The sequence below is a fragment of the Polypterus senegalus genome, chromosome 8, assembly GCF_016835505.1.
Source record: "Polypterus senegalus isolate Bchr_013 chromosome 8, ASM1683550v1, whole genome shotgun sequence".
Lineage (NCBI taxonomy): Eukaryota > Metazoa > Chordata > Cladistia > Polypteriformes > Polypteridae > Polypterus > Polypterus senegalus.
Window position 1 is genome coordinate 69,943,831 of NC_053161.1, and position 26,468 is coordinate 69,970,298.

A 26,468-nucleotide genomic window follows, 5' to 3' on the forward strand; every position below is an offset into this window, starting at 1 on the left:
GCCTCACCACTTCTTTTAAGTTTTGTTCTTGGAATTCTAAGGAGACACTCATTTGAGGATCTGAGGTTACGATTTGGAATATAAGGTGTCAGACATTCCGATATATAAGATGGGGCGAGATTATTCAAGGCTTTATAAACCATAAGCAGAATTTTAAAGTCAATTCTGAATGACACAGGTAACCAGTGTAGTGACATCAAAACTGGAGTAATGTGTTCGGATTTTCTTTTCCTAGTTAGGATTCTAGCAGCTGCATTCTGCACTAGTTGCAAACGATTTATATCTTTTTTGGGTAGTCCTGAGAGGAGTGCGTTACAGTAATCTAGTCGACTGAAAACAAACGCGTGAACTAATTTCTCAGCATCTTTCAGTGATAAAAGAGGTCTAACTTTACTTATGTTTCTTAAGTGAAAAAATGCTGTCCTAATGATCTGATTAATATGTGATTTAAAATTCAGATTACAGTCAACAATCACCCCTAAGCTTTTTTTGATAGGCTGCATGGCCTCAGCTTTTCCCATATGAGAATTGTGTGTCTCAACTTCTCAGCTTGTGGAGATCCTGCTCTACTGCCCTTCTTCATCACTCTCTCTTTTTCTGGTGTCCCTGGCAATAATTTTATTTTTAAGTGCAAAACCTAAATTAATAGTCAACAAAATGACCTTCTCTTCACACCCATGTTTTCAAAGGCTAACATTTGAATGCAGATGGTGAGAAGCACTACAAGGTTTTGTATGGAAGTTAGGACGGGCCATTGTCTACACAAGGTACCAAAGAACCATCCTGGATTTGGTGTGCATCAATGCCCAGTTGGGACACCAAAGATTAGTATGGGAGTTGCCATAAATCACCGCTTGGATAAAATGTCAAGAAGCCATCTGGGAGTTGGCCTGAACCACTTTTCTGACCAGATTGTCAAGGAGTCATCCACAGGCTGGAAGATGCTACACAGCATAAGGACATGGAAAACTTCTGAAAGAGATCACAATGCCAGGGGCAAGTCTTCCATGCCTGTCAGAAGCAAGAGGAAGCTGGCACATTTATGGGTGCTATTGTGAGTTTAAGGGCCCTACAAAGCCCAGATACAAATACTTCATCTAAAAACTAGGCCTCAGAACTCCAATGAGGCCTGTAAATATAAACTAGGCCTGGCTCTGGAAGCCAAGAAGCAGGCTTGCAGGCAAAGCCTATAAATACTAATAATGGCAGAGGGGAACTTTACACTCCCTGGGCCAAAAGTGCAGAACAAATTTTTAAAAACAAAAAGAAAAATAATAAGTACAATACAGAACATTGTTTCAAAAGTCAAAAGCAAAGAGCAAATATTTCCATAAACCCGAACTGAGCCCAAAAAGAGCTAAACCCCATGGGTAGGATATGTGCAACCTTGAAACCAAACTGAGACTTATCAGGCCTTTGTAAAGGCTGAAGGTGGTTCCCGCAGCAGCTGTGTTGGGGGACCCACCCCCTTGGGCTGAACATATAAGACACAATAAGTAACAAGCTAAATTGACATTCCTAATAATAAAATTATCTGAAAACAAAGCACCTTACATAAAAATATCAAATATCAGGAGTTAAAAAACAGACACACATAACAATAACCAAATCAGAAAATAACAAAATAAACAAACATGTTCAAAGAAAACAGAGACCTGTGAAAAAGCCCTAATAAAGCCACAACAGATGCCCAGCCTTTTATTTCATCAGCCATATTCATCCCAAAAGGCTTTGTGAAGCCCGCAATTACACCCCAGCTGGATGGCCAGTACTCCACAAGTATTCTATCTCTGAACCTATGAGCTTGGACTCATCAGAGAAGAGCAGGCAAAGGGTCACTCTGTAAGAAGAATGAGGAGGGAGGAATACCCAGAAGTTCGAAGTGATGCAGGAAGATGACTGTGACTTTTGTATCCCCCTGAGCCCTTAACTACTGCCAATAAGCCCTTATTTTGGCTAAACTCTGGTGTGTCTGAGCATCCTTCGGTTTGAGAGTCATTCAGGAGAAACCCCCTACAATTCTACAACTTTACAAAAACCACGACCCCAGCTGCTGAACTTGATAACATATAACTACACTGTTCCAGTATCTCACTCAGTTCCTAAATAATGGCAGGGAACCTACTTATACATTTGACAGTTATAGTTAACAGTATGTAGAAAGCCTTTTGTCTTTTTTCGGAGACCAATCAGCATGTAAATTGGCACACTTTTAAAAATGATAAACAAAAGCAATGCAGTGCCAAAAATGAAATTAGACACGTCTATAAACTGCAATTACTTCATATAAATTGATGCCCTATTTGACACAAATAAACAGATAACAAGTATACTGAAAAAAATCATGACTTCCAATAAAATAAGTAATATGGCCAAACACTGGAAAAGTAGGTCAGAATGAAAGGGAATGAGTGGGAAGGAAAGAGAGAGAGGGAGATGGGCAAGTCAAGAGACACAAAGGCACAGGGTGGGAGGGAGAAGAAGCTGAAAACACTTGTGCACACCCACGCCTTCCCACATTTTCTCTTCTCACAGACCTTCCAGTACAGTATACTAATTGTAGGAAGGGGGATTAAAAAGCATGGTTTATTAGATACAGCAAACAGCCTTGAATGAAGTATCATAACTGATTTTTTTTGTTACTGAGAAACAAGGCACAAGTGCTTATGTAAAAAAAAAACCATGAGATTATATTGTTTCACCTTCTGAAATGCTGGCAATAATTCAGAATTCCTTATTAATCACATGGTTACAGCAGCAGGTAGAAAACTTGTGAGTATGGCAAACAAAGCAGTTCCATATGTACCTTAAGTATAAATTCTGTATAAAAAAGAGCCCTTCTTTTTATACTCAACAGAAAAAACAGAGGCTTGACACTGTGACACTAGAGGGCACTGTCATGCCTCTAACCCGACAGACAGATGTCCAGGACACCAGGTAAAAGTACTAAGAAGTATTTTAATACTTTTTTCCTTTTATAAATAATGCCTCTAAACACCACAGCCGCTATACACAGGCAAGTAAACACAATAATCACACACAATTCTCTCTCTGTCTCCTCCATTCCTCCCAGCAAGCTCTGTCTTCTACCTCCCAACTCCAGCTTGCCTGCTGGGTCCTCAGTAGTCCCTTATATAGTTCTTGACCTGGAAGTGCTTCTGTTCTTCCTCCCATGTGACTTGCCAGCACTTCCAGGTCAGAGAGAGAATTCCAGTTCTTTAATCAGCCCAGAAGTACTTTGTGGCTTCCATTGTCGTAATCCATTAGTACTTCCGGGCTAGGTGAGAATTTATTCTCCTACCATCCTCCTACAGCATCACCTGGTGGCACCCACTGTACCCAGCAGGGCAGTGTTGCTGAGCTCCATGTCCCATAGTGCCCTTTGGGAATCCAGGGCACCACTGCAGTCCAGGGAAGCTGCCATCTAGCATTTTGGGGGAGGTAGTGTCCTTGAAAAGCTGCCTTCCTCTACCTTTTCACCTCAGGGGTGTCCCAGCCGGGTTGGGCTGCTTGCTGTCTCTTACAACACCTATACCAGCAGTATTCATGACTTATAAAAATATTCATCACTAATGAGGAGCAAACCACATGCAGTTCACTTTGCTTTGTGTTTAGTTAAATGACGGAAATGTCTGAACACTCCACGGAACTCCGCATAATGCATTTCAGTCAAAGGGGATGGAGGAACTGAACTAATTTAAAGTGGTGTATAGTTGTGAAATGGTCTTGTAAGTGTTCTAAGGGCTAGCAAAGTGTCTGCCAATTATGCTTAGACTGATTATTTTGGCAAAAAAATGTGATCGCGCTGCTAATCATTGCACCACCATGCCACAAACAACAAAAGCCACAGTTGGACTGAATTCCACAAACAAATACAATAAATGGTCACAAACTGGCAATAAGTAAATTATATATATTATATATTGTGATGGATGGCCGGCTTCATATTCCGGCCCTCACCCCCAGGCCGCCAGGAGGAGCTCTCCCGAGTGCATGGATGGGTCCCGAGTTCCAGCAGGGCCTCATGGACTATGTAGTTTTTATGCGCAGCCCTGCTGGATACCTTGGAGACCACTGGGAGTCGCTGTTGGGAGGCCAGTAGACTCATTTGTGCACTATAACCTGGAAGTTCATCACATGAAGAGCGACGGGCTTCCGGGGTGAAGGAAAAGGACTATTTACCCTGACCCGGAAGGAATAAGAACTTGTGGACTGTTGGCCAGGAACACTTCCGGGTCAGGGACTATAAAAGGACCATGGGAACTCCCAGACAATGAGCTGAGCTGGGTGGTAGGAGGGCAACACGTCTGGGAGTGGAGGATTGTTTATTGTTATTATTATTGGTATTGTTTATGAGTAGTGAGGAGTGGAGGACGCTTAGTGCACATAATTATTATAATAAAAGAATTATTGCACTTTTACCTAGTGTTTTGGCGTGGTACCTGAGGGTTCAAGGGAGCACTAGCGCCCCCTACTGCGACAATATATATATTATATATACGAGGAATATCCAGAATAAAAGGTTACAACAGCTGTTAAAAATTTAAAAATTAATATATTTCAACCAAATTTACAGGGTATGTTCCAAAATATGTGTTTATTTCTCAACATAATCGCCGTCAACTTCGATGCACTTCTTCAGCCTGGGCACCAGCTTTTTTATACCCTCGTCGAATACGCTCTGCTCCACCTCCGAAAGCCACTTCTCCACTGTCTCCTTCACCTCCTCATTGCTGGAAAAACGTTTCCCACCCAAGAATTCTTTCCATAAGTTTCCACTAGCTGACGATGGATCTCGGCCGCGGATTCGCGACGCAAAGTGAGGAACTTGATGACCGAACGAATCTCGCATCGGCAGTATGTGGAGCAAACGGCCTCAGCAGAGGTTGACGAACTCGCTTGCTGTGATGACATTTCACAACTGACTGACGCGGTCCCGGGCTTATTTTGACCGTTCGGACCCCCCTACACGCAGGTATGCCAACCTTCGAAAAAAAAAATTCCCTGCACCCTCCAGGGCACTTGTAACCTTTTTTTCTGGATATCCCTCGTATATATATACACACACAACTCACAGAGTTCCATTGTTGGAGCGCACATTAGTTGTGCAATGGCAGAATGAGAATGGCTCATTCCATTGTTTGAATCACCGGCTCCTGGCAAATACTGAAATGTGTTTTTTGTTTTCTATCTATCTGTGTTGATACTTTGCACTTTATTCTTCCCTCAAGAAGAAAGAACCACTTCATAAACTGTAATAAATCTTTTGTTATTATTATTTCACAGGGTCTGCTGTGCTTTCTGACAAGGGGAGGACTCCTTTAAGGCGTGTTTTGATATGGAAACTGGGCACATGCCATGCAAATTAGCTATGCGGTGCAGTGCTATCAGCATACAGGGGTCACTGTTACATACACAGTGGCAATATCTCATAATATTGCCATTATGGTCAGCTAATGTATCCCAGAAACGAAAATGCTATTAGTTTTTTTTTAAAAAAAAAAAACAACTGCGGGATAGGAAATCTGGCTCAAATTCTGATTGGGTCATGACATCACACATGCCTGAAGAAGATCTGCATCAATCTTACAGTTCACATGTGTGAAAGTTCTACAAATGGCTGCTACATGTCTGTGATGTCACACTGGTCTAGTAAAGCATCATGGGGCATTGAGAAAAAATAAGTTTACCTGAAGCGGTAGCAAGGAGAGGTTACAGGAAAATATTCAGTGAACAAGATCTCCAGGGAACAGCTTTCACCACTATTCATCACTAACCCCTTTCTTTGATGCTTTCATATTTATTGTTTTGTGATTTGGAGTACTTAAAAACTCATTTAATATGTTTTGCCATAAATCAAAACAAAAGATTTTAATGTCAACTATACTAACCAAACTACTTATGCTGCTATCCTGTAGCACAGTACAGAAAAGGAGATGAGAAAATTGAGAAAACAATTGCAAATTTCATCTAGTTTGGTCATATCTCCCAAAACAACGGCAGTAAAGCCTTCAAATAATTTAAAAGATTTGTAGAAAAACAATGTCACTCTGGGGCATTCATGTCACTCATTTTTGACTAGAGGTTCTGTCACATGATTCACAAGAATTTGACAGAACATCAGTACTTTTTTTATTCTTCAGAGAATTGACAACGTGACACAACTGACCTCATGTGCATTGCCGTTAATCTAAACAACTCTTGCCTGGGGACTAGAAAATCAGAGTAGTGCATGTGTAGGAAACGTGTTTACATGGAATTAACTTTTGAATTAAAGAACTGCCTCATCATTTCATTCATTGGTCAAGAATCCCGTCTTCATTTTAAAAGTGTGACCTTATTTGTATGCCATTTTCATTTTCCAGAGATGTCTATTTAACAATAGTTTAGCCAAAATACATGTGTTTTAAATGTTGTGAACATACAAAAGGATAAATGACAAGTGGATTATGTGGCACAAATAACATGAGGGTATTTTTGTATGTTTTTGAAAATATTTGCTCTCATCCACTGTTGGTCACCACAGAAATGTTATTTCTGCTCTCTATTAAAATATGACTGTAAATTTTTTTCTTGGCCATCACTACAAATCATGTGTGCCATTCCTTTATAATAGGCTGGTGGGTTTTGAAATGTATCTGCTAATATGTATATATTACTTCTTGGAAGACAAATCCCATATCAATTCTTGTCACAGTCACACTAATATAATAAGAAATACATGCAGTGACAAATAATAAGCTGTGGTGCAGTTTTCTTGAACAGTCTAGTCAGATAGTATGGTGATCTCGTCCATTACGCTCACCACTACAAGTAGTGGGTTATGGATGATATCCAGTCCATACCACTGTTGGTGTGATCTCCCAGTGAGAATTTAATGAACATCAGCCACAAGGGAGAAGTGGGAAGCTACAGTGCAATAGTACAGTCTGCTTCAAGAAAAAAAAAATCCAGCGTCATTCTACAATAGTGAGCAGATAACGGCTAACCTTGTAATGGAAGTAGCTCCTGAAAGAACCTGCTGTCAGCCTGTAATTCATGGTGGTCGATGTGGTTAGGCATTGTAATATTGAGAAATGACATCAGGTTGGTCTGTCGTGAAAATGAATGGAGCCAGGATCTCCTTGACATATCATTACTTGCTCAAAGTTCTACATGAAGATAAGACACTGCTTGGGTAACCAACTAGCAAAGAAACCCAATACCCCATTTCCTCTCATTCCATCATGGTGCATCTTACACTGCTCTGTAACTGTAGTGGATTTTTTAGAACCTAACGCTGGAAAGCACAAAGCTAATGGCACTGGAAAAAAGAAGGAATGATTTGTAAAAAGGATATCATATGAATGACAGCCCTTGTCCTCTGTACACAGGCTCTGTCTCAAACACATCTCCAAGCTTCTGGATAAAAGCCAGCCTGTATTAAATGTGCTATTTTAAACATCATATGCTTCAGGTCTCACACTGTCATCTGCACAGTGTTGAGTATTCACACTGAGACTATAAGTTATTGTGGGATAAGAATGGGCATCCTGGCCAGGGAGGAGCAGGGTTTATTACCTGGATGGGAAGCTCAAGAAGAATGATGAATGAATGGGCCAGCTGGACGAAAAGATAACATTGTGCCCAGTTGGTATAAAATAATGGAAGGACCAGCAGAAGCCCACCATTACCCATATGCCAGCTGTTAGTGGTCCAAAAATGAGCACCCAGTCAGGACACACATAGGGGCGCTTGCGATATGGAGTCCAGAAAGCACAGCCCTGTTAGGGTCTCTACGTTCCAATATAGGGTGCTTTTGGGAGAAGACCTCCCTACTTTCATTATGGCCCGGAAGTGCTCCATGGAAGACGTGGTGTGGCCCTTGAAACATTCCTAGGTCTGGCATAAAAGGAAGCCTGCTGCCACATACAGGCAAGCCAGAGTCGAGAGGCAGCGGGCAACACTCAGCAGAGGAGAGAAGGAGAAAGAATTGTGCTTTATTGTTCATTAATTGTATTTGTATTGGCTTATATCTGGAGAGGTGATCCTTGGAAAGGTGCTTGGTGTGTATAAATACCTTGTATTTTATTTTAACAACATTTTATTGCACTGTGTCTGTGATTTGGGGCTCTCTGGTGCCTCCTTGTGGTTACACTATGAATTGTGACTGAATATTAAAGGAGGCATCTTCAAATATTGACTTGACAGCATTATTGAAAAGTACAGTATATGTGGACTTAAAAAAGTGAAAAAAATAAGTACTACAAAAATAATACTGCAATGTGCTGGTCTGCCTGCTAAAAATAAATAAATAAATAATAATAATAATAAAACTATGAATGTGAATCTGAATTATTGCACTTTCTATGTAGTTAAGTATTGCTGTAAATACCAGTGACTCAGAATGAGCACATTCAACTGTCATAGCTAAGTAGGACATCGTTTATTAATGTAAGTTTGCATATTGAGGTCCTGGACTACTCATGCAATGCCTCATTAGGTGCCATGCCAGTCTTCCGCTTGTTCCAAAATGAATTTTGCACATTCCTATGTGCTAAATGATCAAGAGTGCATAAAAGCGTCATTACGGGGGACAACCGATCAAATGCACGTCATTTCATATAAAAGTAATTCTCATATATGATTATTTTTGCTTTGTACCATGCAGCGTGTAATACCTTTATTTTCATTATTAGCACCTATGCCGAATTATGGCAAAAGATGTGTTAATAAAAATACACACAAGTCTTCACTTCATGGGTTGTATTTTTGTAAAACAGCCAACACAAATACTGCTTTTGGGGAGAAGCAACCCTATACCAAAAAAGTCTAGACATAAATGAAATTTTATGTTTTTGATATTTTGATAACAGAAAACTGTTAACATCACATTAAAACACATTAATAAAGAACACAACCATCAAACATAAACTTAGTATAAATAAATAAAATCTAGCAATGAGCATCATACTTGCGGTGAAGCATGAGATCAAACATATCAGGCATAAAAATGAGCCAACATTTAGACTTGACTGAAGTCTTGGTGCAAATGCTAACTGTTGTAAGTGCCTAGGCTGATGGACAGATTTCCCGACTGGGATGGAGGGCAATTTCTTGGAAGGATGGCTGGAATGGAGACACAACCCAGCCTGGGACACCCTGCAATCTTAGTCCCAATTGGGAACAAAGAAAATTGGATGGACTAGGGGATGGTAGATGGCAGAAGCAGGTCATTCCCCCAGATGACAGGTGGCAGTGTTCCTCTAGGCTGATCCCAGTTGGGACCCCCACAGGGTGGTGTGGGAATTGCAGTTCGGAAGTGCAGGCCTGTCAGGGTCCATGGATGCCACCAGAGGGTACTGCAAAGGGAAAACTGCCCTGGTTTCTATATAACCTAGAAGTGCTCCGGACAACCAATGCAGTGACACCAGAAGCAGTCTTGGGTCTTGTTTAAAAGAGGCCCCCAGCCTCACCACAGGGGGTCAGAGTCAGGAAGCAGCAGGTGACCCTCACCAGAAAGGCGGAAGGAGCAGAAGAATCTTGCAGTTGTAACTGGGTACTTTGGCTGCGTTCACTGGAAAAGGTGTTTATTTTATTCAGAGTTGTGTTGGGTGACATTGTGTCTGTGGCTTAGGGCTCAGTTGCGCTTCCCTGTGGTTATACTGTTTATCTTTTGATTTAGACCTGTGGATGTTTATTAAAATTAAACTTCTTACAACAGACTACCACGACAATAAAAACAAGTTAAGGTACATTAAGTTAAACAGAGCCATGCTAGATATGTTAAGGTACAGTCTGGCCATATAACCTCTCATTTAGACTCTCAAGGTGCTATGAAGGGACGGCACTAATTTAGAAAGAAACAGTTACTATGTCCGAAAGGGACATCTAATCCTCTTTAATAAAACCCCTGTGTGCGTCCAGGTGTCCGTGTGTGTGCCTTCTGGCGAAGTGCGCATGCATGGGGCTGCGCCGCACATCGGAACCGCGCCCCGCCCATGCGCACAGCACAGTGGACGCACACACACTTGAAACTGGGCACACAGTGAACGGCCTAGCCACGGCCCTGCATGATAAGCAAATACTGTAAAGCACACACACTGGAAACAGGGCACACAGTGAATGGCCTTGCCACGGCCCTGCATGATAAACAAATAAAGGACACCATTGCTGGGGAGAGTGCTGATTGGGTAGTTGCGGCCACGCATATAAAATCCGTTGCTGGGGAGACGCCACACATACAAGAATCAGCTGCACGCCAGCACAGATTAAAATACTTGCTGGGGAACTAAACAGTAAATGCTGGTGAGATGCCACAGGCACGATTATCAGCTGAACGCCACACATTACATCAGTTGCTGGGGACACTCTGCTGATTGCCCACTGTTGTGACAGAAAATTAAAGTCATATTACGGACATCAAAGCCAGTATTACTGTCAGAGAAAATTACAGGCATTTTACGGAAATACAAACCAGTATTACTGCGAGAGAAAATTAAAGACACACAATACAGTGACGCATATTACAGCCACATACAAGCCAGTATTACTGTAAGAGAAAATATTACGGACGTATCTGCTAACAACATGCCACCCAAAAAAAGGACACGTCAAGTAGGACAAAAGACACAGACAATCAAATCCTATATAAGCAACATCTCCTGGAAGAACGGTCAGCTCAACAAGTAAACATCAACAAAAGAAAGGCTGAAAGACAAAGAGAAATACGAACAAATAGATCGATCGAAGAAAAAGAAAATGAGCGTCAGAAAAATGCTAAATGAGAAAGACTCAAAAGAACAAACCTTAGAAAAAGTTGGCATTTACTTGCCAGAACCAGTATTCAGCCACGGTTAGTTTTATGTTGCATTATCAAGAGTTAGAAGTTTTCCAGATGTTGTTGTCAAGGTTGTAGATGGTCCTGAACAAAGCAAACTGTTGCCAAACTCAGACAGAATTTTTACAAGAAATGTTGTCTATAATGAAATTTTATAGAAACATTTCATGAGGTAAAAAAATTGAAACTTTTTCCTAAATATCTTCTTCAGATATTGTGTATTACAGATTGTTACAAAGTTTTACACTAAGGCAATATTAATTATACTTACTGTATTGTCATATACGTTTCTATTTTATTTTTATTATTATTTTAATTTAGGCTTCTTGCAAAAATATTTTTGACAAAAAAAAATTAAGACAGCAAACAGAATGTGGTCAAGGTCCCTTGCCATTTAATACAGACTGTTCCTACTAATGTTTATGCACTACGTTATTGTAACGGGCTTAATATCTAGTATACAATAATCCCTCAGGTCACGGCTGGCAGATGATTAATTATTCGCTTGGATTGCCTAATCTATACCAGAGGTCGATGATTCTGTACAAAGGAGAAAACTGGGTGGCCACAGCAGAGGATGTGGTCTAGGAGTGTGTTTGATAAAGTGTAGCACTAGGCCATTAGTTAAGTCAAGTTGAAAGGACAGATAAGGATCTCAGGCAAGCGTAAGCAGGTTCAAGGTGTGGCAGGTTAATTATGATTTTCTCTTTTGTACTTTGTGTTAAACTCACAATTTACCCATTCCTGTGTTTCTATTTCATGTAGTAAACATATGCTTTTTGAACACCTTCTAAGTTTAAGGATGTCACAAGAATGCCATCTAGCTTCCACAATATATACATATACACAGTATTGCATATTTTGATCATTTGTGCTGTGTTCCGTGCCCTGGCACAGATTCAGCCACCTCAGTTACAGGAAAACACTCTTTTACACAGTGTTCTAATGCTAAAGACTGTGGAACACTCTTCTAAACAGCATTCAGTGCTAAAGAAACACATTCACAGGATGGCAGTTGTCAGTTCAGTAGCTGCCATACCACGTAAAGCAGTCATTGTATGTTACTGTATTACGAGTCTTTAAAGCCAGTGTCACTCACCTGTTTGTTCCGTTTATCTTTTTTCCTGTGCAGACTCCCTCTGACTCAGCCTCTGGCCAGCCAAGTATGTCCAGCAGTTTTGTGTGGTTTTATATTCAACAAAGTCCTTCTCACAACAGCAGTAGAGAAAAACAGTCCCTGTTCTTCCATAGGATGGGTGGACTTCCTCACAGGTATGTCTTTCAGGGCATCAAACTATGCAAAGAAGTTATTTAGAATGTCTGGAAGAAAGGTATCATAATAGCCGAAAAGTGGTGTGCTTTTATAGCCTATGATGGCTTGAATTCCCTGCCACATGAGCCATGTGTCTCTGTGTCCTGAAAGTGGATGTGTTTTTTCTTGCCATATTTTTGCTTAGCTGCTTCGATGCCCCGAGATAGGTTTGCTCTCGCTGTCTTGTCTACTGATTTAAAAAGCCTGTATTGTGTGTTTTTAACAGTGCATGTACCTCCAATATCACCCATGGTTTCTGATTTGGACATGTTGTGATGGTCTTAGAGACAATCACATCATCAATGCACTTGTTAATGTTGCCAGTTGACTGATGAAGCATACTCCTCCAAGTTGATCTTTTGGCCATAGGTGGCAGCTACTTTAAACATGACCCAGCACATGTGATCAAAACAGTCCTGCAGGGCTAAAACAGCCCAATTTGGCCACAGCCTGAATTGTTCAAGAGTTGGTTTAGACCATTTAAGCGGTATTCTGCATGCAGGCAATTGCAGGATGGGAACAAGTTCAGAAAAACTGAGATGTGGGTGGGGTGCAGCTTTGTAAGCCTCGCGAGAGTTTGCAAACAGAAGGTCTAGTTTGTTCTCTGTCCTGCTGGGAAAGTTAATGTGTTGATTAAAGTTGGGGAGAAAAGTCTACAAGCTCATGTGTTTAAAATCACCAAAAAATACAGGGATGCACAGTTTACAGCAGTGTAACCATTCTGTAAAGTACAGTCATATGAAAAAGTCTGGGAACCCCTCTCAGCATGCATAATAATTTACTCTACTTTCAACAAAAAAGATTACAGTGGTATGTCTTTCATTTCCTAGGAACATCTGAGTACTGGGGTGTTTTCCGTACAAAGATTGTTTAGTGAAGCTGTATTTAGTTGTATGAAATTAAATCAAATGTGAAAAACTGGCTGTGCAAAAATGTGAGTCCCTTGTGATTTTGCTGATTTGAATGCATGTAACTGCTCAATACTGATTACTTGCAACACCAAATTGGTTGGATTAGCTCATTAAGCCTTGAACTTCATACACAGGTGTGTCCAGTCATGAGAAAAAGTATTTAAGGTGGTCAATTGCAAGTTGTGCTTCCCTTTGACTCTCCTCTGAAGAGTGACAGCATGGGATCCTCAAAGCAACTCTCAAAAGATCTGAAAACAAAGATTATTCAGTATCATTGTTTAGGGGAAGGCTACAAAAAGCTGTCTCAGAGGTTTAAACTCTCAGTTTCAACTTTAAGGAATGTAATCAGGAAATGGAAGGCCACAGGCACAGTTGCTGTTAAACCCAGGTCTGGCAGGCCAAGAAAAATACAGGAGCGACATATGTGCAGGATTGTGAGAATGGTTACAGACAACCCACATATCACCTCCAAAGACCTGTAAGAACATCTTGCTGCAGATGGTGTATCTGTACATCGTTCTACAATTCAGCGCAATTTGCACAAAGAACGCATGGCAGGGTGATGAGAAAGAAGCCCTGTCTGAACTCACGCCACAAACAGAGTCACTTGTTGTATGCAAATACTCATTTAGACAAGCCAGATTCATTTTGGAACAAAGTGCTTTGGACTGATGAGACAGAAATTGAGTTATTTGGTCATAACAAAAAGCGATTTGCATGGCAGAAGAAGAACACCGCATTCCGAGAAAAACACCTGCTACCTACTGTCAAATTTGGTGGAGGTTCCATCATGCTGTGGGGCTGTGTGGCTAGTTCAGGGACTGGGGCCCGTGTTAAAGTCGAGGGTCAGATGAATTCAACCCAATATCAACAAATTCTTCAGGATAATGTTCAAGCATCAGTCACAAAGCTGAAGTTACGCAGGGGTTGCATATTCCAACAAGGCAATGACCCAAAACACAGTTTGAAATCTACAAAGGCATTCATGCAGAGGGAAAAGTACAATGTTCTGGAATAGCTGTCACAGTCCCCTGACTTGAATGTCATTGAAAATCTATGGGATGATTTGAAGCAGGCTGTCCATTCTCGGCAGCTATCAAATTTAACTGAACTGTTGAGATTTTGTATGTAAGAATGGTCAAAAATACGTCCATCCAGAATCCAGACACTAAGGCTATAGGAGGCGTCTAGAGGCTGTTATATTTGCAAAATGAGGCTGAACTAAGTATTGATGTAATATCTCTGTTGGGTGCCCAAATTTATGCACCTGTCTAATTTTGTTATGCTGCATATTGCATATGTTGTTAATCCAATAAACTTAATGTCACTGCTGAAATACTACTGTTTCCATAAGGCATGTCATATATTAAAAGGAAGTTGCTATTTTGAAAGCTCAGCCAATGATAAACAAAAATCCAATGAATAAATAGGGGATTCCAAACTTTTTCATATGACTGTACATGTAATTGGCTTGAATAAAAATAATGGTAAACTCCCATGGCAAGTAAAAAGGATGACACTTTACAGTTAGACACTCCAGCACTGTAGAACAGTAGGTTGCTTCTACTGCAGTGGTTTTTTAATCATTCCTTGTTCACATAAACACACAGACCACTACTGTGCACCTTACTGGTTGATTAAGCAACTCTGTCCACTTGGAAAGTGGTTAGTCGATCCAATTGAATGGCTCTCTCAGGGATGCTATTATGGAGTCATGTTTCAGTAAAGATAACAATGGAATAGGCCCTCACCTCTCACTGGCTTATCCGTTGATGTCTGAGGTTATGCAGCAAGCAAACATGTGAAAGCACAATAGATGGGAGTCCCGGCTAATTGTATTTTTTTTCTATCCTGATGTGGACACCAGATTGTTAACCTTGCTCCTGATTCTTTTTACTTTATTTATGGCTATCAGCTATCATTTTATAGTCGATTCATGTGAAGCTGTGTTATGGCAGCCGGATCTTCGCAGAATACCAGGGCTGCTCAGCTGCTCCCTTAATACTGAGGTAATGTACGCACACTGTACGTGATCACTGATGTAAAGCACTAGCGACAGTAGGTGTTCTGCATAATATATTGTAATGCGTGAGTCGGTGTTTTGCACCCCAAAACAGGAGGCTGAGTCTCAGTACTTTAGCAAAACCAGCTTTTTTCAGCTTGAAACAGGAACAGCACAGTTATTTATTGTAGCGGGATCTACCATTCTACAATACAGAGACACAGCAAACAAGCATGGTCATAGCCAGGTCAGTGGCCAAGTAATACTGTTCCCTGCATTTTTAAAGATCTTTGCATCACCCATCGACGGTAAGCACTTATAGTGCAACTGTGATAGACTCGGGTTCGCTTTAGCTGCGAGCCACTACAGCATTGGGAGCCCGCGGTTGCCCCAGCAACTGATAGACTGTCATCCACAGACAAGTTGATCGCGATTCGGGATGCTCTTTAGTGTGTCGTCCTGTTGGGAGGAGTCCCAAAAGAGTTCAGAAACCTTACAATATGCATGACAATACACATGTAAAGCAACATTTTTAACACATTTTGCACGGAATTTGTCTGACCCAGAGGAACAACTGTGTCTGCACAAGCCACCAGAAAAAAAGATCTAAAAGAAAATGTGATTCATCAGACCAGGCTACCTTCTTCCACTGCTCCATGATCTACCATATATACTCACTTATAAGTTGAGTCTTAAAACCCGAAAAATTGATCAGAAAGTCAGACCCTGACTTATATGCCTGTTCAAAACTGCCACAATAGATTGTTTTTTTTAAATCTTCTTGCTTCCCCTAATCTCGCACCTGTTTCTCAGGCACATCAAATTTTGTTGCAACAGTGCAGTTACCAAATTCTTTTGCCACTTCAACGACTTTTAATTTAAAAACAGCTTCATATTTTCTTCTGATCGAACGCTCCAAAGTAGATAAGGAAAGCTCTTACGATAAATGTGTATGAGTAATTGAGATACAGAAAAACACACAACAGTGAAAACGTCGCTTCGGAATAGTTCGGGTATTACCGTGTGGTCACATAGGCACAATCCATAGAAAATAAGGCAGTGTGCTCCGTGGTTACTCTCTCAGGTGGGCGTTAGCATATCAAACTCTTCGATCAATAGTGGGAGTTTTCCACATTCAGCATATACGACTGACATTATAAAATACTTAAAATTATACGCTAAAATCAAGCACCGGCTTATCCGCGGGAGAGCTTAAATGCAAGCTTATATGGTGGTTGTGACATTAATGTGTCCATTATAGGCACCACACAGCCCCAGACACCACAAGCTGAGATGCACTATGTGTTATGACAAATTTCGCTCATGCCCAGCTTTATGTTTTTCAGCAACTGTAGCTATTCTGTGGAATCGAACCATTTGGGCTAGCCTTTACTCCCCACATTCATGAATAAGACTTGACTGCATATTACCCTGACACTGGTTCACCAGTTGTCGTTCCTTGCACCGCTTTTGGTAGGTACTGACTACTGTATACTTCCAACACTTCACCTTCTAGAACTGACTGACTGTTCACTTGCTGCCTAATATACCCCATCCCTTGACAGATGCCATTGTAACGAGATAATCAATGTTATTCACTTCACCTGTCAGTGGTTTTAATGTTGTGGCAGATGGAAAAACAGCATAGTCAGAAAAAATGATGAAGATGTGAAGAACATACAAACTCTATACAGACCACGAACAGCCTGAAATTCAAGCCCAGGCTACTGGACCTATGCATCAGCAGTCCTAATCATAACGTTAAACTTGACAAATAAATAATGCTGGTTTGTGTAATACACTTTCAAATGCACCTTGGCAATTTAAGAATGTAACTGGGGTGGTGCAAGGATGTTATGTTTTTAAAATGACAGTACAAATGGCTGGATTGATTTAGAAAAGAACTAAAGTACTCCAAAAAGTAATTAACTAATGCAGTTTATTTAGCTTGTCTTATATACCCATTTGAAATATTGAATATTACCGACTGCTGTAATGTTTAACGACGGGTACTCCACTCTACAGACTTTCTCACACTTTTGATATTTTCTGGTATTCTTATAGTTCTCGGTGGTGCAAAAAACATGTACTTCACCTTACCAGTAGATTGAAATTTATTAAAATACTTTAAAATAATGTTACGAGAAGAATATGTGGTATATTAAACTTAATACAAAATCTTCTTTGCACCTCTGTTACAGATATGGATTCAGTGTAGGCCATAAAGATGAACACGCAATGAGGCAATGACAGGTTGATATTATATTTAGTCTACAACATTGGTGCATCGTTATATACACCCACTTCGGTTTTCACTCAAAGACCCTTAATACACCCTGAAAATTGTAACAGCCTAACACCACACCCATCACTTATCAGCTTATTGTTGTATCACTCCGCTTGACTCCTACAGCAGATACTTCTCAAATAAAATCTTGAAACATAGCATTAATTGCATCCACACAGTCCTCCCTTTCAAGACCACTTAAAGCACAGTTTAATTTGAATATTGTCATGTCTTGACATTTTTGGAACAGCACAAATGTAGGTGATAATCCTTCTCTCTTGGCTTGCTCTGCTAAAGCCTCACAGTTCTGATTCGTTCCATTGGTAAGCACTTCTAAAAGTCCCTTCCAATGCCTTCCAAGGGGATGCTCAAAATCTAAAAAGGCACAAAGTTTGTCAACTGTGTCTGCTTGTAACCACCTAATGCTGGCATCCCACATCAGGTTTTTAACAACAGTCAGGTCATGCCCTGAAATTAGGACATCACAGGGCTTTTCATCACATCCTGTTAATTTATTATAAAGGAGTGTATTACTTTTTTCAGCATCTAGGATTTCCTTCATGGTATAGACAGTAAAATCAGCATTAAATATGCCCATATTGGCTTCCAGTTCCTTAGGGCTCAAATATAATTTTTTCCATTCATCTTTTGTTCCAAACCTCAGAAACAAACTCTCCACTTGAAAACAAATGGCTTCAAGTATTTCAAAGCATTGCTTGCATGAGTCCTGTGGCTCACAGTTATGGCTTCTGTATCCTCTAACAGCTATATTAATGCAGTGGCGACCTTTTGGCACTTGCACAAGGGCCTCTGTGTCATGTATGCATTTTATTCCATTGGACCAAAGTACAAACTTCTCTTTGACTGTGCCATCTTGTCTGAGCTGTGTAAAACATTTCATTAATTTCATTTGAAGCCGGGCAAAAAACACATGAGAAATAATTCCATTTTCTTTTTTCCAGGTGTAAGATATCCCATAATAAACATTATAACATTTATGTTTGGTCCATATGTTTCTTGGCATCTGTTCCTTAAGCCAAGCTGGTACAATATAATTTTCTCCATTTTCACTATAAAGTAACTCCAAGACTTCAAGAACCTTCAAAATTGTAGCTGCAGAGCCTTCTACATTTAAAATTGCCACTATTTCACTTGCTGTCCATGTCTCCTTAGTACATGGTAATTTTCCAAGCCCAAAGCTGCCAAACTTGCCAAATATATCTTGACATAGCCACTGGATATCCAAGATTATAAGGCCACTGTCCTCCTCAGATGCAGAAGACTCAACAGTAAAATCTGGAAAAAAAAGCAACTAAAAACAACAAAAATATAATTAAGGTAGCAGTTCAATATAGTTATACACATTTAAACAATATACTTTGTTTGCCCAATAAGTAGCTTTAAAAACTTAAAGCAGAAATATACAGAATTCATTAAAATAAGTTTATCTTCTCATCATCCATGACTATCTAGACAGAAACTGCCGAAAGCCTGTCTGGCATCCTAGAACTTCTTGAATTCCAACCCCGGCACCATTTTTATCAAAAGCTTTCTTCTGGATAAATAGTTTAAGCCTATAACGATAAGATTCACATATTTAAATATTTTCATTATCTGTACAGTATTATTCACTTGTCAGAACTCGAAAACTAAAAACTACATAGGAGTAATTATTTCGTACATTCTCATGGTAGTATTTTGCATATTGTATATGACCATATTGTACAACAGTCCCACACAACGAGACAGTTCAGAGTTAACAATAAACTGATCTCCAAACCAAACCGCTGGAAATGAAGACAAACTATAGTTCCTTTAGAAAAATTATGCAGATTGGGGGGTGGGGGGGTGTGATCATGCCAGGATTTGAACTTAAGTCTCCTGGAGGATCAAGGCAACACTGCTATCTACTTTGTTATTCATTCTACAGTACATTTACAGTCAAAAACTAATGTTAATAGGGTGATGAATACAGAAAAATAAAATCACCTCAGAAATGTTGTGAAGATATTCTATAGTTGTTTTCAGGGTTTCACAGCTAACATCTTCTGACAAATTCTTTTTAACAGATAAAATAAAATCTTTCCAGAGCAAGAATTTAACCTGGAAAATAAAATGCATTTCAATTTTGAATGAGTTAAAAAAATATCAAAATGATTAGCAGTTTTTGTTTCTATTGCATTGCAATTATATTTTATTTATATGGATCTGTTTACCACTTCTTATCAATAAGATAGATAGATAGATAGATAGATAGATAGATAGATAGATAGATAGATAGATAGATAGATAGATAGATTCACTTTCTGCACACTTTATTGTGCTGTAGATTTAATTTTAAATTGATGAATTTACCATTTTACCCTTCAGTCTATAATAAATAACATGCAATGACAACGTGAAAACATGTTTTCACAGGGGTTTGGAAACTTATTACAAATTAAAAATTGACAACTGAAACCCCCTTTTAAACGGTGATACAATGGGAAACAAATACTGTTTCTTTTTACCTCCTCTTTGCTTGATCAGTTGCTGGCTTGCTGCTGCAGTGCCATGTCATCTGCATCTCGCGTGGCGCTTTGAACATTTAAAAGCCTGTACAGTATCTATCCTTTTGTCTCACTGCCTTGTTTCGCTTCTCCCCCAGACATCCTCTGCTCCTCCTAGGGGTCCTGCTCCCGAGACACGCACCTATGAAGTGGAAGATTTTCTATTCTTTTAATTAAGAGACGGAACTGTCCCCTCCGACTACACACAGAGCTCGGTTCACTCCAGAAAGAGACTTATGTTTGTTTGAATAATGTTTCTGTCTCTAAAACCTCCTATGTATCTGTGCAACTCTGTGATTCAAGCGTATGTGGATTTCACTTTCACCAAACAACAAATCTTTTAATTCTCGCAGATACACCTCTTTATTGGGAAGCAACACTACTTTTCCCTGATGGCAACACGACTTAGACAATCTACAAGTCTCCAACTTAAAGTTTAAATCCGAACAATATATTTGATCTTTTTTCGCTGTTCCGTTATTTCACCAAGTAATAATTTCCGGTTGTTTGTGCTAAAGCAATCTTAACTATCATTTTTTTAAGACTTTCTAATTTTTGTACTTTCATTATCTCTGACCTGCTCTGAATGTGTATCACGCCCACTTTTTTGAACTCTTTATGACGTTCTACTTTGTCATCTACTCTTTGTCTTTTATTTACAGCCCCAGGCGTGGTTAAATCTCTTGGCACAAAGTCTCGTCTAGCGGGATGTGAAAGTATCTCTCTGAAAAAGTCACATCTCGTCCCAGGATTTTTTTTATTATAACAGAGAGATAAGTATTCAGACCCATAATTCAGCACTTTGTAGAAACCCTTTTGGCAGCTATTACAGCATTGCATCTTCTTGGTTAAGTCTCTACAAGCAGTGCACACCTGGATTTGGGCCGTTTATCCCATTCTACCCAGCAGATCCTCCCAAGCCCCATTAAATTGGATGGACATTGCCATGTTCAGGTCTCTTCAAAGATGTTCTGTGGGGTTTAAATCTAGGCTTGGGTTGGGTCATTTGAGGACAGTCAGAGACATGTCCCAAGGCCAATCCAGTGTTGTCCTGACTGCATGTTTCAGGTCATTATAGTGCAAAAAAGATGAACTGCCACCTCTTTCTGTGGTGGCATGCACTTTGGAGCAGGTTTTCGTCAAGGAATTGTCTGTATTATTCTGTATTAATCTTTCCCTCAATTTTGACCAGTTTCCCTGCATCTGGCACTGAGAAGCACCCCTATAATGCTACCAGCATCATGCATGTTTTAGGTAGGTTATGAGAAGTTTCTTATCTTTGCCAGACATAGAGCATGGAGTCCAAACCAAAGACTTCAACTTTGTCCTATCAGACCAGAGAATCTTTTGCCTTATGCGTTCAGAGCCCTTTAAATACCATTTGGCAAACTCCACACAAGCTGTCATATGCCTTTAACTTAAGAGTAGCTTCTGTCTAGCCAATCTACCACAAACACCAGATTGTTGGGGTGACACTGAGACTGTCATCTTTCTGAAAGGTTCTCCCATTTCAGTAGAAGGGTTTTGAAGCTCTGACAGAGCAAGCACTGGGCTCTTGGTCAAATCCTTAAGAAGCCCCTTTTTGCCTGAGATGGTAAAATGAATTTAGGGATGCATGGCAGTGTTGCGCTTAGGCTCCAGGGTTGGTGCAAGTGTGTGTGGTAGCGTAGCTGAGTGGCATTAGGAAGCTGATGAGGAAATTGGTTGGGCATACAAGCACATATGGACATAAGCGGCTCAGCCTCATTGCTCAATTCCTCAGCATCTGTCCTCGCTCTGAGGTTTGTAATTAAAGAACCTGTGCCCACTACAGTATAAGAGGACCCTGAGGAGGACAGAAAATAGATGTCAAACAGAGTACAAGAAAGGAAGATTAGAAAGAAAGAACCAGAGCATAAAAAAAGGAAAACAAAAGAAAGGAGAGTAGAGTCAAACGGTTGAGAAATAGTCCAAGGTAGACCAAGAGGATGGCACTCACGGGGGTTAGGCTTAGTGCCCAAGGAGCAAGACTGACCAACTGCTCTGAGTGACTTCTGCAGAATCCAAGGTATAACTTCGGGAGAAGAGAGCAGGGCTTGTGGGGTTCCACTGCTTGTATCAAGGAGTATTTATTTATTTATTACAAATTACACCACACTTTTGCACACTATTTGTATTGTGCTAAATAAAATGCACTAAACATTTTTAAAGCACCTACTTTACTGTGCTATGTGTCTTTATTATCCAGTGCATCATCTTTATTTTACGTCGATCAATGTCCTGGATTCAAGGAGGCAGACAATCTGGGAATGACTCCTGGTTACTCAGTTTGGGTGGATGGCCAACTCTAGGAAGAAGCCTATTGGTTCTTCTGTTTCACAATCATTGAGCCCATTGTGCTCTTGGGAACACTCAAACCTTAAGAAATGATTCTAGACACTCGCCTTGATGTATGCTTCATCACAATTTGAGCATGGCAGTCTAGAGAGAATTCCTTGGAGTTCATGGTTTGGTTTTTGTCTAGAAAAGTAATATCGAATTGTGGGACCTTATATAGACAGGTGTGTGTCTTTCTAAACTATGTCTAATCAGTTCAGTTTGCTACAGTTCTGGACACATTTCACAGTTTTTAGACACATCAGATTTCTTTTTCTGATTTAATGACATTGATTCACATATAGTTAGTAAATGTGTGAAATTTGCAGGTGGCAGATACTAAGGAGGCAGCAGAAAGAAATCAAAAAGAAGCGGACATGCTTCAGAACTGGGAGAACACTTGGAAAATGCAGTTTAATGTAGAAAAGTGTGAAGTGCTACATGTGGGCAAAAGGAACGTCAGTTATAAATACAAGATGGAAGAAACTGTCCTACAGGACGCAACCTCTGAAAAGGATATATAGAAGTTTATGTTGACACAACATTTTCAATGTCTAAGCAATGCACAGAAGCATTTAAAAAGGCGAATAAAATGTTAGCTTATTTAATAAAAATAGCTTAATATAAATGCAGGTGCATTATGCTCAAACTATATGCACTAGTGAGACAACATCTGGAGTTTTGTGTGCAGGTCTGGTCACCACTCTACAAAAACTATATAGCAGCACTTGGAGCTGTGCAGAGGAGAGCAACAAGGTGTATCCCAGGACCTAAGGACATGTGCTACTGTGACAGCCTTAGAGAATTAAACCTGATTATTCTCGAGCAGAGGAGTCTGTATGGAGACCTAATCCAGGTCTTCAGAATCCATTGATAAAGTAGATATAGCAGAATTCTTTCAGTTTAAGTGTGAATCACATACTCAAAGCCATCAGTGGAATTAAGGGGAAGAACATTTAGGATTGAAGCCAAGAAGCACTTCTTTGCACAGAGTTGTGGGAATCTGGACCAAACTAGTGAGGCATGCAGTTGAAGCCAAAACCTTGACAATTTTTAAGAAGTATCTGGGTGAGATATTGGGACAACTTAGCTATTCGCTAAACAAATGAGCTTGATGGATTGAGTTGTCTTCTCTTGCTTGTTCTTAATTAAAGAAAACAGGAAACACCTGACCACAGTTTGGATACTCACAGTATCCAATCACAGTCTGAATACTTATATACAGTAGATCAGAGATTTCAGTTTTTGATTTTTGAAATATTTGTAATCCTTTCTGTAAACTAGTTTTCATGGGTTATTGAGTGTAAAAAATGGCAGATTTGTTCATTTAAAAATAATTTTACAACATGATAAAATGCACAGAAAGTGAAGGGGTCTGAATATTTTCTGAATCCACTGAAAATAAGAATCCACTTATTGATTGACAGATAGACATAGATGTCATTAAAGACAGAAGGAGAACCTTGCAAGAGCCTTAATACACTTTAAAAGTTTTCAAAGCCACTGATTCTCAAAATTACCCATTTAAAGTCTGTCAAAACATAAAAAATCATTGGTCATTAAACATGCTGCTGTTCTTGCAGAACAGTCTTTGTTTCTTAATTTAAGGTCCAGGAACCAAAGGTCACTTACATCACCATTATGTCTTATGATCTGTAGTTCATTCATCACTTCTTTGCATATTGAGGGTAGAGTGCTGTCCACAGACTATAATAAAATGTAAAATAAAAATTATAAAATAACTGTGCTATTCCCAATATAGCTGAAGAAAAGCACAACCAATAGACATGGCATTTGAAATATCAATGTTACAGCAGTGTGCGAATGGCATTTAGGCATAAAATGGGTTGATTGTAAACTCCAAAATACACTTTGTAATTACATTTTAGATCCCTCTAAATTCTAAAAACAGTTTATTACATTCAATGTCTCAGAAGGCTGAAGCGTAGCCCATCACAAAGTAGTGGAAGCTAGAAATTATTAGGTGTGGGCTGCTAGCCTACCATTTGGTAAATGCAAATTCATCCAAAATACTGTGCTGTGACTTGATCAAGGGTGCTAGGTTAGAGCAATATTTAGGAACATCTCCTCAGAGCTGCAGAGACATAGGTTCCCCAGCTGAATCTTAGGTTGTTTGGCAAATCTACATTTGTCCCATATGGGCCTCTGCAAGAGTGTGTCCAGTGATACACTAGCAGCCTATGCAGTGTGTCTTTCTGCATTGCTTTAAATGTTTCTGGGATAGGTTATTTTTCCATAAGCATCTTAAATAGAACAAGACCCCGAGATACTTGAACTCCTTCACTTGGGGCAGGATCTCGCCTCCAACCCTGAGAGGGCATTCCACCCTTTAAGGCTGAGGATCATGGTCTTGGATTTGGAGGTGCTGATTCCTATCCCAACTGCTTCACATTCATCTGCAAACCGATTCACAGAGAGCTGACGATCAAGGCCTGATGAAGCAAACAGGACAACATCATCTGCAAAAAGCAGTGACCCAATCCTGAGTCCACCAACCCGGACCCCCTCAATACCCTGGCTGCGCCTAGAAATTCTGTCCATAAAAGTTATGAACAGAATCAATGACAAAGGGCAGCCCTGGTGGAGTCCAACTCTCACTGGAAACAGGTTCGACTTACTGCCGGCAATGCGGACCAAGCTTTGACACCGGATGTACAGGGACTGAACAGCCCTTATCAGGGGGTCTGGTACCCTATAATCCCGGAGCACAGTGATGCGGGCCCTGCATCGGTCTGTTGTGGTGAAAAAAGAGCTGAGCCGTAAGGCAAAGCTCCCAATTTACCAGTCAATCTACGTTCCTACCCTCACCTATGGTCATGAGCTATGGGTAGTGACCGAAAGAATGAGATCGCGAATACAAACGGCTGAAATGAGTTTCCTCCGCAGGGTGTCTGGGCTTTCCCTTAAAGATAGGGTGAAAAGCTCAGTCATCAGGGAGGGGCTCAGAGTAGAGCTGAGTCAGATGAGGTGGTTCGGGCATCTAATCAGGATGCCTCCTGGACGCCTCCCTGGTGAGGTGTTCCGGACACGTCCAACCGGGAGGAGGCCCCAGGAAAGACCCAGGACACGCTGGAGGGACTATCTCTCCCGGCTGGCCTTGGAACACCTTGGGATTCTCCTGGAAAAGCTAGAAGAAGTGGCCGGGGAGAGGGAAGTCTGGGCCTCTCTGCTCAAGCTGCGACCCCCGCGACCTGACCTTGGATAAGCGGAAGAAGATGGATGGATGGATGGATGGATGGATCTTAAATAGAAAAAATTCAGAAGATTTCAAAACATAAAACATTTGCAGAAAAGGTCAGTAAGTCACATATGTTATATGAAATATGAGTAAAGAAACATGTAGAATATCACACGTGGAGCAACACAAATTGAAATACAAACACATGTAAGGCAGGGATGGCAATAGGAATATTTGTAACTACAGGATGGGATTAACCACTGTTACTGTATAAATTGTCCATAAAATATGTTAAAGAAAAAACTGTAAAAGAAAAATGCATTCCAAAATAGCTGTTAGAAAAAATAAACTGTCATTATTAAAAACCAAGTTTTCATATAAAAGTTTGGATAATTCATACTGACATTGCACCTGTAATCATACCATTCAAATAATATTAAAATAATAATATTAATTTCAGCATTTGTTATTGATGTCTGCTATTCAATGAGAATACGGCAATTAACTAATCCATGTATGGAATTTTTCACTTTCTCAAATTTTCAAATTTTCAAAATCTCACTTATTTTGGAAGCAATCAGGGTTTATTACATTTAATAAACAATTTAACCATTCCATTTTTCTTTAGAGACTCATATAAACCTGCAGCTTATCATAGCATTATAATAAAGCAAGACACAGACAAACCCCTGTTGGGATACCAATCCGCATAAGAGGTATGTATAATCAGTCAGACTTTGTCAGTCATTGCTTTTTTGTTGATAAAATGCAAAGTGCCTATGGTATGGAAGCCATTTGGAGCTGATTCTGTTTGTATCATTTTAACTGGATTGCTCTCCACTGCCTGTATGTATATATGAAATGGAAATATCAAAAAAATCATATAATAAAAGTTTCAAATATAAAGCATACAAATTAAATGATTTGGCAGCAGAAACACAGTGGTTAGCTGTTGTTTCATAGCAGTTCAATTCCAGGTTTAAATACAGTTATGTCTTATATAGACTTTGAATGTTTTCCTTAGGTTTTCCACC

At 40.0% G+C, this 26,468-nt stretch overlaps 1 protein-coding gene across 5 annotated transcripts in view; it reads right to left on the minus strand.

The window, feature by feature from the left end:
- Window positions 1–16,833: 16,833 nt before the first annotated feature.
- Window positions 16,834–26,468, minus strand: part of LOC120534014 (death-associated protein kinase 1-like) — an 81,872-nt gene continuing 72,237 nt past the window's right edge. For 2 of the 5 annotated variants that reach the window (XM_039761224.1, XM_039761223.1), the window contains exons 15-17: window positions 23,868–23,942; window positions 19,321–19,434; window positions 16,835–18,643 (exon numbers count right to left, since the gene is read on the minus strand). In XM_039761224.1, the coding sequence (XP_039617158.1) occupies window positions 17,468–18,643; window positions 19,321–19,434; window positions 23,868–23,942 (1,365 nt within the window). In that variant the 3' untranslated portion in view covers window positions 16,835–17,467. Of the gene's footprint in view, window positions 18,644–19,320; window positions 19,435–23,867; window positions 23,943–26,468 lie in introns of all 5 variants that reach the window. The other 3 variants (XM_039761226.1, XM_039761225.1, XM_039761227.1) reach the window with 2 other exon arrangements.